This window comes from Mus caroli, chromosome X (genome assembly GCF_900094665.2).
Source record: "Mus caroli chromosome X, CAROLI_EIJ_v1.1, whole genome shotgun sequence".
Taxonomy (NCBI): domain Eukaryota; kingdom Metazoa; phylum Chordata; class Mammalia; order Rodentia; family Muridae; genus Mus; species Mus caroli.
The window spans coordinates 124,951,348-124,969,638 of record NC_034589.1 but is presented as its reverse complement, the minus strand read 5'-3'; the positions used below and the strand labels follow the sequence as shown (position 1 = coordinate 124,969,638).

The 18,291-nt window shown below is 41.6% G+C and overlaps 2 protein-coding genes and 1 non-coding gene across 3 annotated transcripts in view; all 3 read left to right on the top strand.

The window, feature by feature from the left end:
* Positions 1–5,708: 5,708 nt before the first annotated feature.
* Tceal5 (transcription elongation factor A like 5) lies at positions 5,709–8,658 on the top strand. The gene is made up of 3 exons (XM_021154020.2): positions 5,709–5,831; positions 7,153–7,220; positions 7,793–8,658. The coding sequence occupies exon 3, from the start codon at positions 7,819–7,821 to the stop codon at positions 8,419–8,421; it is 603 nt and encodes a 200-aa protein (XP_021009679.1). The 5' UTR covers positions 5,709–5,831; positions 7,153–7,220; positions 7,793–7,818; the 3' UTR covers positions 8,422–8,658.
* A 771-nt stretch (positions 8,659–9,429) lies between these two features.
* The window catches only part of LOC110286389 (PRAME family member 12-like), an 11,900-nt gene continuing 3,038 nt past the window's right edge, over positions 9,430–18,291 (top strand). The window contains exon 1 of the mRNA XM_021152757.1: positions 9,430–9,518. Within this exon, the coding sequence (XP_021008416.1) occupies positions 9,430–9,518 (89 nt within the window). The remainder of the gene's footprint in view (positions 9,519–18,291) is intronic.
* On the top strand, positions 13,779–13,851 carry Trnak-cuu. The gene has a single exon. It is a non-coding gene; the product is annotated as a tRNA-Lys (tRNA).

The window sequence follows — 18,291 nt, the reverse complement described above, 5'->3', positions numbered from 1 at the left end:
GAGCTGGAGGAAGGACTAGAGGAGCAGAGGGGGATTGCAACCCCATTGGAAGAACTACATAAACTGCCTTGTTCTCCCAGAGTCTAGACCACCAACCACGGAGTGGACCTAAAGGGATCTTTGGCTCCAGATACATTTGTAGCAGAGGATGGCCTTGTCTGAAAGTGAGCAGAGGCCCTTGGTCCAGGGAGGTTTGATGCCCCAGAGTAGGGGGATGCTGGAGCTGGGGGCAGGAGAGTGTTGGGGAGGAGGGGAGCAAAGGGGAGGAAGGAGGGCTGCTGTGGGATGGGGGGTGGGGTGGAGGAGGGGTAACCGGGAAGTGGGATATTGTTTGAGATGTAAATGAATGGAATGATTAATAATAATAAAATTTTTTAAATAAAAAAATAATAAAAGAGGGCTGGTGAGATGGCTCAGTGGGTAAGAGCACCCGACTGCTCTTCCNAAGGTCNNGAGTTCAAATCCCAGNAACCACATGGTGGCTCACAACCATCCATAATGAGATCTGACTCCCTCTTCTGGAGTGTCTGAAGACAGCTACAGTGTACTTACATATAATAAATAAATAAATAAATAAATAAATAAATCTTTAAAAAAAAAATAAATAAAAGAGGTCTTATATATGTATGAATAAATTGGGCCATTGAGGCTTAGCCTATCAAAAGCATCCAGTAATTACTTATGAAATATATAAAAACTGATAAATATATAAATTTAGTGGTACTCCACAAATAATCAGTATACATTTTAGATGCTTGCATATATAACAATCTAAAGAAGCAACATAATGTAGATAATCACTCATTTTAATAAAATTATTTTTCTTAAAATTTGCAAATCCCTAAGGAAAACCCTAAAATGAATGTAAGGTGGCTGTGTAGCTACAGAAAGTATTGCAGAATGAACCTTCTCATTTTGAGGAGAGAAGGAACACAGACAACTTAAAAACTACTCTCTGGATACAAGTCAAGTGGAGCTTTTATCACTAACTGCCATTGAAACAATAAGGCTACAGTTCCATAAATGAAGTAACAGCAATGGAAACAGAGTAACAGGGACGAGCTTTACAAATGAAACCTAAAACCAGGACAAAAGTCATGAAATCATCAGTCTTGGAGAAGGGAAGAATATGGACTTTATGGTTGTCTACAACTTATGACACATAGAATTTATAACACATCAGTAAAATATATGTCAATCATAGAACAAAGATCAGAGAGACATGGATTACATACTTTAATATTTTATTCTATATTCAAAAGTGAATTCTGATACATTAAAAAAAATACACTGTAACCCTTAAGACAGTCATTAAAATGATAGCTAAGCATATAGTGAGATTAACACTTCAAAAATTCAATCCAAAAGGTATTGAAAGATAAAAGAAAAAAAGATGGCTTAGAGGTTAATAGCACTCTCTGCTCTTCCAGAGGTCCTGAGTTCAATTCCCACCAACCACATGGTGGCTCACAACCATCTGTAATGGGATCTGATGCCCTCTTCTGGTGTGTCTGAAGACAGTGACAGTGTACTCATAGAAATAAATACTAAAAAACAAAACAAAACAAAACAAGAAAGTAAGTTGGAGAGAGCAGGGGCTGAGGGGTGGGGAGGAGAAGAATAGAGCAAGCAGGGTTTGGAGCAAGAGGGAGAAAGGGAAAGGGAAACAATAAAAGAGCGCTAGTTGCTGGGAATTGAACTCAGGACCTTCGCTTGCTCGAGTCCCACTTGCTCCGGCCCAACTTCCTCCAGCCCTAAATTACATAATTTTTAAGTGGTGAATTTTTACGTATTACAGTGTTTCAAACTACATGAAGCAAAATAATTATAATTCAATGAAAAAAAAGCATTTGAAAGTCAGGAATTAAACATTGTCTCTGAAATATTGAGGGAACAAGAAAATAGAAAACAGACTTCAAGAATAGATTAGCCAACTTAATCTATTTGATAATTATATAACTTCCTACAACCAATAGTAGAATCTATGCCTGATTTATATGTGCGTGGTACATTTACCAATGCAGTCCCTACTCCCTGGCAAAAAAAAATAAGTCTTAATAATGCTAACAGGATTCAAATGATATTTGAGACTGGGTTTTTAAAGCACCATGAAATTAAATGAGAAATCACAATAAATCCCTGGAAAATGTCAAAATTTTCAAATAGGAAAAATTAATATATGTCTAAGTAACTCATGGCCAAAATGGAAATCAAGCCATTTGAACAATTCATGGGAAAACACTTATACAGCATGCCTGAAGTTCTGGGATCAATCCAAAAATAGCAAAGTATTTCAAAACAGGCATATCATTTTCAAATTTTATTATTTATTAAGAATTTCATGTATAAGTACTATATTTACATCATTCCCCACCCCCTCCTCCTTCCAACATCTCCTGTGTCCCCCAACTATGACACCTTCTCAAAGTCATGGCTTCTTATTCTTTATTTTCACAGACATACATACATTTATAAATACAATCTGATGAGTCCCTTTAATGTTACTAATATATCTATGTGTTTAGATCTGATGTCTTGGGATTAAATAATCTATCATGTGACTGTTTCTGGAGAAGACTGATTTGCCCACTCTTAGCACTGTCTTAGTCAGTGTTTTATTGCTGCGCAGAGACACCATAACCAAGGAAATTCTTATAAAAGAAAGCATTGAATTGGGGGCTTGCTTATAATTTCACAGTTTTAGTTTGTTATCATTACAACAAGGAACATGGCAGCAGGCATGGCATGAATGATGCTGGAGAAGCAGTTGATAGTTCTACATTCTGTTCCATGGTGACACCAACAAGGCCACACCTCCAAATCCTTCCAATCCTTTCAAGGAGTTCAACTCTCTGATGACTAAGCATTCAAATATATGAGTTTATAGGGGGTATTCTTTTTAAAACCACCACAGTGATCATTAATTGATTGTAGTTCTTCGTCTAGGAGTGTGAATTCTTGAGATTTCTCCCATCCATATTGGCATACCAACTGTTTTCATTTTTGGGGTCTTGTTTAAGCAGCCATAAGGTTAACATTTCATGGGTCCAGCTTCCTTTTCATTCATATATATATATATATATATATATATATATATATATACACATGTGTGTATACACACATATATATTCATATATATAAGAATATAATATGCATATAAGCTACAGTGTACTCATAAATAAAGATTCTATGTTACCTTACACAATATAATTTTATCTTGAGATTTCAGTGCTTCATTTTGCTTTATAACTGAAGAGTATTCCATGTATGTGTACCCAGTTTTCATTATTTGATTTTTGGTTTGGTTTGGTTTGGTTTGGTTGAAAACAATTAAGGCTGCTTCCATTTCTTAGCTATAGTGAATACAAAAGCAATGTACATGGCTGAGCAAGTGTCTGTGAAGTAGGATGCCTAGTCCCTTGGACATATGTAATGAGTAGTATAGCTGGGGTTTATGGCAGATTTATTTGTAGCTCCTTGAGACCTCTCCACATGTATTTCAATAGTGGCTGCATCTTTTTGAAACCTAGTGCAGGGGCCCAACTTGAGACCCATCCCATGGACAAGCACCAATCGCTAACACTATTGATGATACTCTGCTATGCTTTCAAATAGGAGTCTAGCATGGCTGTCCTGTGAAAGGCTCCACCCAGCAGCTGACTCAGACAGATGCAGATATCTACGGCCAAACAGTGGATGGAGTTTGGGAACTCTTATGGAAGAATAAGAGGAAAGATTGCTGCCTAAAGGGGATAGGAACTCCACAGGAAGACCAACAGAGTCAACTAACTTGGACTCTTGGGGCTCTCAGAGTCTGAACCACTAACCAAAGATCATACACGGGCTGGACCTAGGACTCCCAGCACATACATAGCAGACGTGCAGTTTGGCCTTCATATGGGTTCCAAACAACTGGAATGGGGCCTATACCAAAAGCTGTTGCCTGTCTGTAGGATATGTTCTAGTAGCCAGGCTGCCTTGTCTGGACTCAGAGTGAGAGGAAGCACCTAGCCTCACAGAGATTTGAAGTGCCAGGGTGGAGGGATACCTAGGGGGGTCCTACCAGCTGAGAGAAGAAGGGGAGGGGGAAGGAGGAAAGGAGTAAGTGGGATATAAAATGAACAAGTAAAAAAAAATAATTAAACTTAAAAAGAAAAGAAAATGCTTGAACTCAAGGACTGAGTATCTGTTTCTCCTCTCAATTACATTCATGCATAGTGTCTTTTCTCAAGCTCATACTTCCTGCTTCCTCATTATGTCCTGCTTATGTATCAGCGTTATTTTTAAATTCCTATGGCATAGATCATCCTACAGAGTATACATAGTCCAATAATTCCTGCACATATATCCCTTCAATATTATCCTGGGTGGTCAGGTCAGAACACATGGTCTAGATCAACCAGTATATCAGCATGTCAGATACCAAGTCAGAAAGTACCAAAAGATGAGTATGGATTATAGTCAGAAACCTTGAAGAATGGGTAGGCATTTCATGGATGCCTTGGTGGTGAAGGTGGCCGAGTTGAGAGACCTTGCAAGCCATACTGTCCAAGCAATATAGAGGGGAGAAGGCAGTGCCTAGGGAAGCTTCTGCCACGTTTTGTGAATAACGTCGGGAAGGAAACAGGTCTAAGGGCTCTCCTTGCACTAATTACTTCTTCAGGCTTCCTGAAACCCAAAGTTGCAAGAGGATAGAGGGGATCGGTTTTTCCTTTCCTCTATGCTGGAGCTGATTTCTTCTGGTGGGACTCTGGAGGAGAGAGAGAAATGTGTTAAAAAGCATTTATTGAATTGACTACCTGTGTCACCTACTATGTAGGTTTTTGAAAAGGTCAATACATTCGGGTATCCAAATGCAGAAAAAGAGGAGAGGCTCTGAAACATGGGCAGGGGAGGGAGCCAGAGCTTCCTCTTCTCTTCCCAAAGTATGGGTGATACAAACTTTCTGCATCACCTGGGTTACATAGCTCTTTCCTTTCCGCAGGGTGAGTGAGATAGCCACAGTCCAATGTTCGAAACTGGTATTTTGTTAATCATTAGTTTTCTACCTATCGTTCAACAATTGTTTGAGAACATTTGGTATTTTGTAAGTAGCCAATTCAAGTACAAGCGTGACAGGTCTTCAGAGTCGAAAAATTGGAGACCGATCTTTTCCTTTATTTTAAACACTTTATTTTAAATGAAATAGTTTTGTGCTCATAAGAATAACACATGTTCAGTAGAATAAATGAAGTTTTTTTAAAAAAAGAAACTATTAAAAAGAAAAGAAAATCTCCATTTCAACAGCTTGCTTCACTTCCAAATGATCTGCCCATACCCTTTATGCGCAGGTGTAGACCGTGTGTAGAATGAACATCGGTGGCTAAGAGATGAAGTGGATTGAAGAAGTATATGATTTGCTCTTTAAAAAAAAAAAAAAGATAAAGTGGTCCCCAAATCCTCTGAGATCTTAACAGGAAACGGTATTAGGAAAAGATGCAGCCTCTCCCTAATGAGCACACAGGACTAAACACACATCACGAACCATATTTGACCTCTGGAATTTGCAAGTAACAAAATGAATGACAAGGCCTCATGCTGTGGGGGAAGGGACAGAGAGTGGTGGGGGTAGTGAGGGGGAAAGTAGGCTGGCTCCTGACGCACTTTCTTGTGCTTGGGAGGGGAACTAAGGGACCTGAGCCCACTGGTGACGTTCCTGTCACGTGATCAGGAGCAGACGTATGCAGAAGTCTCTCTTCCAGGTACCAGCTACCAGCTCCTTATCTCCGTGGAGGAAGGCAGACTTGAAACTGAACGACAGAGGGGGGGGCAACTGCCCTATAGCCCGGCAGGTTGGTACAAGCCAGGGATTCCTGAGGGAGGGGTGGTAATGGACAGAGGCTACCCAGCAGAGAGGACTCTGTCTGCTTTTCAGATACCGCCCCCTTTCCACCCCCATTCATTTTGGCGCAGAAGATTGTGTGAGTGTTGGGGGTAGCCGCTCTGATATTCTCGGAGAACTGTGGGCTAATGGCAGAAGGAAATGTGAGAAGGAGTCATTTCCCAGGGATAACTACAAATCCTTCAGTGCCTGCAGAGCGCTGGGTAGGAATGACAGCAGGCTAAGACCAGAGCTGATTCCAAACAGATCCTGGAGTCCTGTCCAGATGCTCACCGACTTGGTGCAGGAAATGGATGGGGATGGGGGACCGGGTCACTGGAAGGAGAACAGGGGTACAGAATACCAATAGAGATGTCATGGGAACAGTGATTGAGCTACATTGCCTTATAGAGGAGGAGGATGGGGGAGGGGACAGCGGGGGGGGGGGTTGGTGATGGCCTAATCCCTTTTAGGTAGCAGGAGAGGGGCAGGGGTCCTGACTCCAGGCTGAGGAAGGCGAACTGCCCAGGCCAAGGCTCCTTTTCCTTTCCTTTTCTTTTTCTTTTTCTTTTCTTTTTCCTTTTCTTTTTCTTTTTCCTTTTTTTTCTCCTTTTCCCTTCTCCAACCCCCCCCCCAACCATTTTGGATCCCAAAATGGTAGGCCGAGGTGACCAAGGGTGGGGGTTGCTGCAGAGGAGAGAGACAGGTTTAGTAGGAGGCTCAGCTCCTAATTAGGGAGTGACTCCCCAACTCGGAGGGATTCCAAAGCAGGTATTAAAAACCCAAATTGTTAGCGTTCAGAAATAATTTGTCCCTTTCACTGTAGAAAGCTGGGTGGGTTTTTTTTCTGGGTTTGTGTGGAGGAAGGGGTGAATGCCCTGCCTTCTCCTGCTTCCTCTATCTCCGTTTTCAGAAAAGTACTCAGCTATTATCAAGGGCCCCTAGGGGCATGGGTTGGGTGGGGGGGTCCTAGTACAGAGATCTGAGGGCAGCAAGACCTGACTTCTGACTTTCAAAGTCCTGAGCTATACTCATTTCGGTGAAGTGAGAGCAGATTTGTTCAGGGAAATCAGACACAGGGAAACAGTTTTCTTTTCTGCAGCCTTAGGACTAGAAAAAAAAATAAAGGTAAACTGTTGAGGGAAACACGTGGAAGAAAATCGGAGAACACAGAGAAAGGAAGATGGGCTGAGAGGGAGAAACTGGCAAAGTTTGGACGAAGATTCTTGGTCCTGCCTGTTAGTCATTTTCGACTTCTAATCCTTCGCCATCTGCTTCCCATCTCCCCACAGGTCTTCAAGTCTGTGGCTGTAGGCAGCAACCCAGCCAAGGAAAGGGACGACCTGCAGCATCAGTGCAGGTTAGTGAGTGAAGGGACATGCTCCACCCTGGAATTAGAGCAAAAGACAGGGAGGCCACTGCTCACCTCTTCCCTCCAATCCTCCTCATTACAATTTCAAGACACATTGCACGGTCCTGAGGGAATTTGATCCTTTGCAGCTGGTGATGCCAACATGGAGGCCACGTAGGGGAGGAGAAAGGGTGGCATTCATCATACTCTCTGAGGCTATCAGAGCCTCACCCCCTAAAATCTGCATATGGTTTTTAAAATAAGTTTTATAAATGCAAGGATAAGAAAAAATGAAACTACTCCATCAATTCCTGTTGTTCTTTGTAAGTTGAAACTACACAGCAGAGCCAGAACAAAGTTGAGACACCATTATTCTCTGTTTCTTAGCACATGTCTTTATTGGTAAGGAGAAACACCTTTGACATTTCCTGCAAGGTTGGTTCCTGTAAGTGTGTGGGGAAAGGAATCTAAGGGTAAGAGTGCACCTGGAAGGTGGATTAAGGTAGTTTGGGAAAACCATGAGAGAAGGAAAGCAACCATTGAAACCTTGCGCCCTTAGCGTTCTTTTCTTTGTCTTCTAGGACAGGCAACAAAGACTAATTGCAACATGGAAAAGTTCTACAAAGAAAATGAAGGAAAGCCAGAAAACAAGGGAAGGGCAGAAGACGAAGGAAGTACAGAAGAGGGAGGAAAAGCAGATGAAGACAAGTCAGATGCAGAGGGAAAGCCAGCACGCCAGGGCAAGCTAGAGGTGGAGGGAGGGCCAGGTGAGCAGGCACAGCACAAAGGTGAGGGGAAGCCCGAGAAGCAGGGAAAGTCTGACGGGGAGGGCAAGCGCCAAGGGGAGAGCAAGCCCGATTCCCAGGCAAAGTCAGCCAGCGAGGCGCAGGCTGCAGAAAAGCGCCCCGCTGAAGATTATGTGCCCCGGAAAGCAAAACGAAAAACAGATAGGGGGACAGATGATTCTCCCAAGAACTCCCAGGAGGACTTACAGGACAGGCATGTAAGCAGTGAGGAGATGATGAGAGAGTGCGCAGATATGACTAGGGCTCAGGAAGAGCTGAGGAAGAGGCAGAAAATGGGTGGTTTTCACTGGGTGCCAAGAGATTCACAGGATGCTTTAGTCCCCAGGGGCCAGCGGGGAGTCAGGGGGGTGAGGGGCGGCGGAGGCAGGGGCCAGAAGGACTTAGAAGATGCTCCATTTGTTTAATGCCTTCAGACTTTCCTTCTGGATTCTTTGATGGGAAATATTACCAGCCCTGCTTTCCCTGGCAGGCTTTTGCCAGGCTTTGTGCTTTAACCTTGTGCCGAGATTTTCCTTTAGGTGTCACTCCTGTTACCAGCAGACAGCACTATGTCTTTTAGTAAAGGACTTTCACCCATGTGCATGGAAGAGATGTTCATGGTATACTGTAAAATAATAAAGATAACAGTTTGCAGAACCACAGATCCAGTATCGGTCCATTTTTGAAAACAGAATCAGCATATAGAGTATACACACAAGGAAAACTACGTAGAACTATAAGAAATAGTGGTTTTCTCTGTGTGGTAGGATTTGAGACGTTTTATTTTCTCATATAACCATTGCCCCACTAAGAACAGAGCCTACTCTTTTCTAAATATTTATTTATTCATTTTGTATGCAGCGTTCTGCCTGCATGTACATCTGCAGACCAGAAGATGGCATCAGATTCCATTACAGATGGTTGCGAGCAACCATGTGGTTGCTGGGAATTGAACTCAGGACCTCTGGAAGAGCAGTCAGTGCTCTTAACCTCTGAGCTATCTCTCCAGCCTGACGCTAGTTTTGTTATAAGAGAAACAATAAAAGGTAAAATAAAAGGCTAGGTGCAGTGATACATGCCTTTAGACATAGCACTCCAGAGGCAGAGGCAGGCAGATTTCTGACTTTGAGGCCATCCTAGGCTTTATTGTCAATCAACTAAGGCCAGCCAGGACAACAGAGAGTGACTCTGGATATCATATTAAGCAGTCAAAATAACTAAAATTGAGCTTGTAAAGGCAAAGAAGACCCTTAAAACTCTTGTCAGAATACAGAATCACAGGTAAAACTGCACTGCCTCTGGACCAGAAAGTTGGAGGAGGTTTTGCAGTCCCCGCCAATGCTACTGCTCCCTTGTCCTATGTGAAACGGGGACAGTGAAAGCTTACATCACAGAACTATGGCATACAGTGAATTTGAAAATGAGAACTGCCGATGTGCACTCACAACATCAGATCAGACACTTGCGGGACAACTGAAGGAACTCTCTTCTATGCCCAGAAAAAGATGTGGGAAGCTGAGAGGTGAGTAATGCCTCCCCTTGAGCAAATGCCACATCTGCTGGGCATCCACTTATGACACTCACTACTATTGGTAAGTGAAGTCCTTGAGGTAACAATGCCACTTTTATTTTCCTGAAGCCCCTGTTAACTAGAATATCTATTGTGTTCCATTCTGATGTGTTTACAATGAGCCCTTTTCTTACTGGAAGAGCTGTCAATCAGAAAAAGATGTGAAAAAATGCTTTCTAAATGTTTAACTGAAAATTACATCCACTAGATTTACCCTTTATTAATCGCTCATTTATTTATTTACTTTGTGAGAGGGTCTCATGTAAGCCTAGGTTGTCCTTGAATTTGGCCATGTAGACAAGGAATGACCTTCTGATATTTGTTTTTAAATCCTGTTTCTATCTCGGTATGCTGGAATTATAGGCATGCACCATTAAACTAGGTTTATGAAGAGTCAATGATCCAACTCAGGGCTTCATGCACTCTACTCAAACACACTTCTAATGGAGATATCTTCCCATCTCTTAGACTTTCCCTTTATAAAGCCAAGAACTTATCTTACTCAATTTTTATTTCCCACAACATTTAATGGAAACTTACAAAATGAATACATTAACCATCAACTCAGAAGGCCTCAGTTTTTGCACCATTTCTGCTCCTGCTTTTATGCACACTCTTAAATATGTAACCTCATTACTTTGTTACTGTCGTTATAGTTGAAGCAAGGTCTCATGAAGACGTGGCTGGACTATACCTCACTATATAGCTGAAGCTGTCCTTAGATTCATGACCCTCCTGCTTCTATCTCCCAAGTGCTGACATTCCGGGCATTAGCTAACACAATTCTCTCACGTAAGTTCATTCTTATACAACTGAAATTTGCCAAATCAAAAGAAACACGGCAGGGGAGAAAATATTGTACAGTTCTTTTCCAAGTGGGATATGGTAGTAGCTTTCAAAGTTTGAGAGCTACTAGTGGAATGTCTACATGGAAGTCCCATATATTTTGCAGAAAATATAGAATCCTGGCTTCCACAGCAGACCCAAGTTATCAGGATCTCTTCTGATTTGACATTTCTTCTACTGTTAGTTCATTTTAACGAATTTTATTAAATCCATTCATTTTGGGGTGGTGTGTGCGTGTGTCTGTGATGTACTTGTGGAGGTGAGAGGACAGTTTCCAGTAGTTGTCTCTCTCCTTCCACCATGTGACCAGTGGGGATTGAACAGGCTCCTTTATTTGCTGACTCATCTCTCCAGCCCTCGTTTTCATGTTTCATAAAATAGATACAAACACTAAAACAAAACCACCAACAGTGCAAAAGAGTTTATTATTAACAAACACTGCAGTCTGTATTGCCAGTTCATATACCCACTGTTTTAAACGTGTTTGGCTTCTGATGTCTATCATCATTTGTTTTAGTGTGCGTGTGTTAATACTTTAACAGATTCGGTGAAACATTATTCACAGATCTCCAAATCTATCCACTGAAGTGCACAACAAAGTACTTTTTACTATGTTAGCAGAGTTCTGAAACGATCACATTATCTAGTTCTAAATTAGATCTTTTCATCACCCTCAAAAGAAACCTTAGACGTGTTGACACTGTGCCTATTCTGTGTCTCTAGCATCTGGTAAGCAGTGATCCCTTTTCTGTCTCTACGGATTTGTCCAGTCACATAAATAGAATCACACACTACAGGGCTTGTTGTATCTGGATTCTTTAGCTTGTCATAATGTTACAGCATCTATCATCACTAAATATCTGTGGCTAAGGTTTTGCTTCAAAATGTTTTTTTTGTTTCGTTTTTGTTTTCTTGGGCATATTCTTAGGAGACAAATTTTTAAAGTCTATAATAACTTGGTATAATTTTTTGAAGAACTGCCAAATTGTTTTCTGAAACAACTGTGGCACTAGACAATCCTACTGGCAGTGCGCTAGGGTTCCAATTTCTCAATATCTTTGTTGACACAATTTTATTATAGCAATCTTATTTCATTAAAAAGCAGCAGCTCATAAAGATTTTAATCTAAACTTTGCTAATGGCTAACAGCCTTTAGCATTGTGTGGTACTTTTATTGATTATTTATATTCCTTCTGAGGAGAAACGTGGATCCACCGGCTTCTGACTCCCGAGTACTGGGATTAAAGGCAGGCACTACTACAGATGGCTAAGTTTTCAGGTTTTAAAATTAGATTGATAGTCATTTTTATTGTTGAGTTGAAATAACTCCTTGTCTAGCGGAGACAACTCCCTTATCAGATAAATAATTTGCAAGCATTATTTCTTAACTTGCTAAGTATAGCCATTCTCTGCGGACCTTCTGATATGATAATGGAGTACATTCTGCCTTACCAAATGTGTTAGTCAGCTTTCCTGTGCCATAATAAATGTCTGAGAGAAATCAACTTAAAAAGAGCAAAAGTTATGGTTGGGGAGGTTGAAAACACTGGCTATCCTTCCAAAGGACCTGGGATGGATTCCCTACTGCCATATGCTGGGAGCCATCTGTAACTCTAATTCCAGGGGTGGGGGGATCTGACACCCTCTTCTTGTCCCTGAGGGAACTGCACACACATAATACACTTGAACACAAGCAGGCAAGACACCTTTATACATAAAATAAAATATTAAGAGAGAAAGGGGTATGTGGGGGACACCAAGGATATGGGTAGATAACTCCAATGTTAAAGTGCTAGATGGACAAGTATAAAGACCTGAGTTCAGATTCCCAGCAACATAAATGCCAGGAGTGGTGGTGCACATCTGCAACTCTAGAATTAGACAGGGGTGGGTGGTGGTAGGAGTGAAATGGGTAGATCCCTGGAGTTTTCTGGACATTCGTTCTAGTTAATCTGTGAACTTCAGTCTTAGAGAACCTGTCACAAAAAATACAGAGGAAGAACTGGAGAAATGGCTTAGTGGTTGGAAGATCTTGCTGCTCTTACAGAGCTGTGGTTCCCAGAGCCCATGATGGATGGCGCACAACCACCTTTTAATTCCAACTCTAGAGGATCGGGCACCCTCTTCTGGCCTCTGTGGGTACTGCATAGATGTGGTGTGGGTAAAGACAATACACCAAGTAGTAGTGGCACACGCCTTTAATCCCAGTGTACTTGGGACACAGAGGTAATCAAATCTGTGTGAGTTCGAGGCCAGCTTGATCTACGGAGTTCCAATACAGCTAGGGTTACATAGAGAAACCCTGTCTCAAAAAATGAATGAATGAATGAATGAATGAACGAAATAAAAGGAGGCTCGGGAGACTCCTAATTGATTAAGAGCCCTTGGTGCTCTTCTATTGGATCCAGATTCAATTTTCATCACTCACAAAGCAGATCAAAATTACCTCCAGTGCCAGGTAACATGACACCTTCATCTGTCCTCTATGGACACCAAGAACACATGTAATGCAGAAAAAACACTCATACACAAATAAAACATAATCATAAATACAAAATAAAATAGTAATATATATATATATGAATAAAATAAGGTAGATACCTAGTGTCATCCTCTCTGTCTCTCTGTCTCTCTATCTCTGTCTGTCTCTCTCTCTCTGTCTCTCTCTCCCTCTCTCTCTCTCCCTCTCTCTCAGACGCACACACACACACACACAGCTTCCTCTAGTATCTCAGGGACATAGCTTATGATGCTAGTATAGTATCAGGTAGTAAGAGTCCCTATGAGGCAGGATAAAAAGACAGGAAAAATAGGAGGACATGTGAAGGGAAAGTTCTTCATCTTGGGATCCCGTTTTCATTTCTTGCTGACTAAGAGTCAAAAGTTTCTGCACATCTGCTGTGAAGACTGACTACATGAACAATAACAAAAGAAGATAAATGGTTTACACAAAGTCACATACAGGTAAGGAAAGGAGCCTAAGTTGAAATCTAAGTTTATTTAGCCCTAATTTAATAATTCCTAATTAGTGTTCTTAAATTTAATCTTCAGTTTATTGCCTAATTGAGCCTTTAGGGTTTTTGAAAAAGTTGTATGTACTGTATCCTAAGAGGAAAGTCTTAAAAACGAAAACAAACAAGCAGACAAAAAAAAATGACCAAATGTACTGTTTCTGTCACTACCAAACCTTAAAAGGCACTTTAACAGCAATCCACAACTGGATTAGATAGGATACAATAGTGAGTGAATGTTTTTGTGACTGCTCAGTGAGGAAGTGGTGAGAGTTGTTAAACTGTGTGCTTCCTATGCCTGCAGTTACCTGGACGTAGCATCAAAGGGTGACTTGAAGATCTTCTAGCAGAAGCTGCCCAGCTAGCTCAGGTGGTAGAGCGTGGGACTCTTAATCCTAGGGTCGTGGGTTCGAGCCCCACGTTGGGCGGTTTAGTTTTCGTTTAGGTCCGTTTAGGTCCCCAACGCACATACAGAAGAGGACTTCAGGGTCTGCAACTGTTGGAGGGTGGATGGGGTGGGGCCAGGAGGGGATGTGGAACTGCCATGGAACTGATGGGGATGGGACCAGGGAAGGGATATGGAACTGTTGGAGGGTGGATGGGGGCGGGGCTGGGAGGGGATGTGGAACTGCAGTGGAACTGATGGGGGTGGGGCCAGGGAAGGGATGCAGAACTGTTGGAGAGTGGAACTTTCGGAGGGTGGATCGAGTGTAAAAAAAATAAAAATGAGAAAGAGTTTCTGGGAATAGAAACAACTTAAATGTCCTTCAACCAACAAATGTATAGTGAAATGTGGATTCCGCAGTTAAGAAAAGGGAAATCCTGAAATCTGAGGGTTAAGTAGATGCAACTAGAAAATATTACATTGAGTGAAGTAATGCAGACCCAGAAAGATGAATATCGCAAGTTATTTCTCAGCAGAACAATGTGATATGAGTGCATAGCCTGCAACAAGTGCAGAAACCAGGAAAGCAACATGGGTTGCTTTTACTAGGGTAGAGTGTTTGGGGACCAGAGATGGGGATAGCAGGGCACAAGTAATATGACCAGGGAAACGTGGGTTCCTTTTTTTTTTTAAAGATTTATTTATTTATTATATGTAAGTACACTGTAGCTGTAGCTGTCTTCAGACACTCCAGATGAGGGAGTCAGATCTTGTTACGGATGGTTGTGAGCCGGATGGTTGTGAGCCGGATGGTTGTGAGCCACCATGTGGTTGCTGGGATTTGAACTCCAGACCTTTGGAAGAGCAGTCGGGTGCTCTTACCCACTGAGCCATCTCACCAGCCCCGAAATGTGGGTTCTTTAGAGGTGTATGGTAAATACATAAGGCAGAGGGAGAAGGGAAGAATGGGACTCCATCTAAGGACCAGAAGAGAGGTAAATACAGAAGAAGCAACAAGAAGGTAAAATAATAATGTCTGAAAAAGGTCATAAGGGATTATATAATTAACTATCTACCTAAAATATCTAAAACACAAATGGAAATCTGTGTATAAATATAGACTTTAAGAAAATTTTATCTGGGAAGCCAATATTCCATTCCAGAGGCAAAGACCGTCTAACAAAAACCTCAACACCAGGCATGGGAAGCTCTCATTTGAGTTGTTGGTCAGGAATGTCCAAGCGACTCCCAAAACATCCAGGCTATTACGATTTACCTTGTTTCCTGCCCCCCTCAAAGGTGGAAACTACATCTCTATTGCTGAAGACACCATATACTTCAGGTACGCTCAGGGAGCCCCTGAGGTGGAATTGACAAGAATGCCTGTTTCTTGTGGATTCGGATTTATGGTACCAGAAGGTGGCATTCAAGCTTCCAGAGGAAGGCAACTAACTGTCCTACCCAGCTATGACATCCAGGAACCACAAAAATGACCAGCATGACACAATAACTCTAAGGGTGAACGAGTGGCACACATACGTTGGTGGTAATCAACAGCTATCTAATTGGACTTAAGAGCAGCTCATCAAGAGAACAAACAGGCCTGGTACTATAAATCTAGCTAACTACTCAATGCTAGTGAAATAGTGGATCTTGGAGGAGAACCTATAACCACTTTACTAAACCAGAATAATTCGAAAGAACAATTTAAACTTTTGTCCCAATAGTCACAGATAGTATAGTCTTCACCCTTTCAAGGAAACTGATCTTTGCAACACTACAGAAAACCACAACCAATCAAAGTGTTATGTTAGCAAGATCAGCCGAATGGATACATTCACAAAACATTCCTTTATGAAGTCTCAGGGACTGTTGGAGAAGATGGGACAGAAATATTTTAAGAGCCAGAGAATCTGGGAGTTTGTTGTTGCAAAGATCATATGAACTCACAGAGACAGAAGCAGAAACTACAGGGCCTACATGTGTCTACAGCAGGTCCTCTGCAGACATACTACAGTTTTCCGTTTAGTGCTTTGGTGGGACTCCTGAGTGTGGGAACGAGTGTGCCTCTGATTCTTATGCCTTCTCTTCGTCTCTTTTTCTTCTGTTGGTTTATCTTTTCCTGTCCTTCGATGTGACAGTGTTTTGTTTTAGCTTATATTTTATTTTGCTATGTTCTGTTATCTCTCAGAAGCCTGTTCTTTTCTAATGCGAGACAGAAAGGGAGTGGAGCTGGAGGGGAGGGGAGGGAAAAACTGGGAGGAGTAGAGGTAGAGGAAAATGTATTCAGATTGTATGAGAAAAGGATCTGTGTTTAATAGAAGGGAATAAATAGATAAATTAACAAACAAAACAGAGACCTCTGCATGTATGTCTCTTTGCCACCTGTGTGCCCAGTCCCTGTGGAGATCCTAAGATCCTAAGAAGGCATCATATACTCTAGGAACTAGAGTTTTAGGTGGCTACAAGCCTAAGCCTGAGCCACCATGTGAGTACAGGGAATTGAACCTGGGTCCCCTAGCAAGGACAAGAGCAGTCAGTGCTCTTAACAACTGAACCATCTCTCCAGCCCCCTGGTATGCTACACTTGATGGCTAAAGGTTCTTGGGGGGAAATGATGTTTGCATTGAAGAAGATGTAAGAGGGAGTAGATTTGTCAAAGATAGAAGGTAAGTGTTATTAATGGAGACCAACAAAAGATACTAAGCATAAAAAAGATACTAAGTATAACCTTCTTGGATTAAAAAAAAAAACAGATCTTAAATACTGACCTCAAAATCTATTCTGGAAGAGTTCAAAATTAATTCCATGAATCTGAAAATCGGTAGACTTCTTCATGCCTAAGTGCACTGTTGAAAACTATAAATTATCCTGCAATTAGTGGTGCATTGCAGCCAGGTGTTTCACAGACTGAGCAAATCAAAGACAGGGTTACAAAAACACAAATTATCTGTGTCTAAACCCAATGAGCCTTGTAAGGAATAACATGAGCCGCTCCACACAGCCAGAGGGTAGGGGGAATAAACATGACTGCCAGAAGCTGGGGGAATAAATAATGATAATAAACCTCTGAAGGAATAATACATAGCCTAAAATTTCTTGTTTCAAATCAAATGCAAAGAAACAGACAGTATGGACCATACATGAGGAATCAAGTTGCAAACAAGAGAGATTGTGAAAGGGACAAGGCACTGAATTTAGCAAAGTCTTCAAAGTAGACAATATACAGCTCTCTCTCTCTCTCTCTCTCTCTCTCTCTCTCTCTGTGTGTGTGTGTGTGTGTGTGTGTGTGTGTGTGTGTGTGTGTGTTTGTGTATGTGCGTGTGCGCGCACGGGCATGTGCATGTATGTGAGCCTTTGTGGTGTGTGCATCTTTTCTTCTTTCTGAAACAGCACTTCACTATATAAACTTAGCTGACCTTGAACTCAAATAGGTCTCTCTGAATGCCAGGATTAAAGGCATAAAATATCACATCCTGCAGATGTCTCAATTTTTAAACCCTGTTATTAAAGCAATGAAGGCAAGTATAATGACAATGTTACACCAAACAGAAAACTATTTATGATGAGACTGATATCATATTTTTTAAAAGACCAAATGGAAAATCTAGAAAGTAAGAACACTGAAATTTAAAAAGTCTACAAGAGTTCAACTGGATTTGAGTTAATGCAAGAAAAGAATAGTGAATGTTTGGATTGGAAGAGCTTATGTAATCTGAAGAATATAAAACTAAAAGAAGAATTGCGTTGAAATTTTTATGGGGATTGCATTGAATTTGGTAAAATGTCCATCTTTACTATGTTAATACTACAGATCCATGAGCATAGGAGATCTTTCTATCTTCTGACATCTTCTTCAATTTCTTTCTTTAAATACTTGATGTTCTTGTCATACAGGTCTTTCACTTGCTTGATTAGAATTATGCCAAGATATTTTATATTATTCTTGGCTATTGTGAAGGGTGTTGTTTCCCTGATTTCTTTCTCAGCCTATTTATCGTTTGTATTAGGAGGGCAGAGATGAGCTAGAAACCTAGTGCAATGAAAACTCCCAAGAATCTACAGAGGGAGGCCCAAGCTAGAAATTCTAGCAATATGGAGCCTGAACTGGCCATCTCCTGTAACCAGGCAAGACTTCCAGTGGAAGGATTGGGACATCAACTCAGCCATGAAACCTTCTACTCACAATTTGTCCTGCCTACAGATGTGCTCCTGTAAAGGTGGTGCAGAAATTGTGTGAGTGGACAAGTGACTGATCAAGTTTGAGACCGGTGCCCCAAGAGGGAGCACACCCCTGACTCTGCTTGGAGGTCTAAGAACAAGACAGAGATTGGATAGCCCAAGACAGAGATTGGATAGGCTTAGGATTTATCCTAGCAAGAAAGAGTGGGGAGGGAAGGAGAGAGAGGGAGAGAGAAGGAGAAGGGGAGAGAGAGAGAGAGAGAGAGAGAGAGAGAAAGAGAGAGGGAGGGAGAGGGAGAGG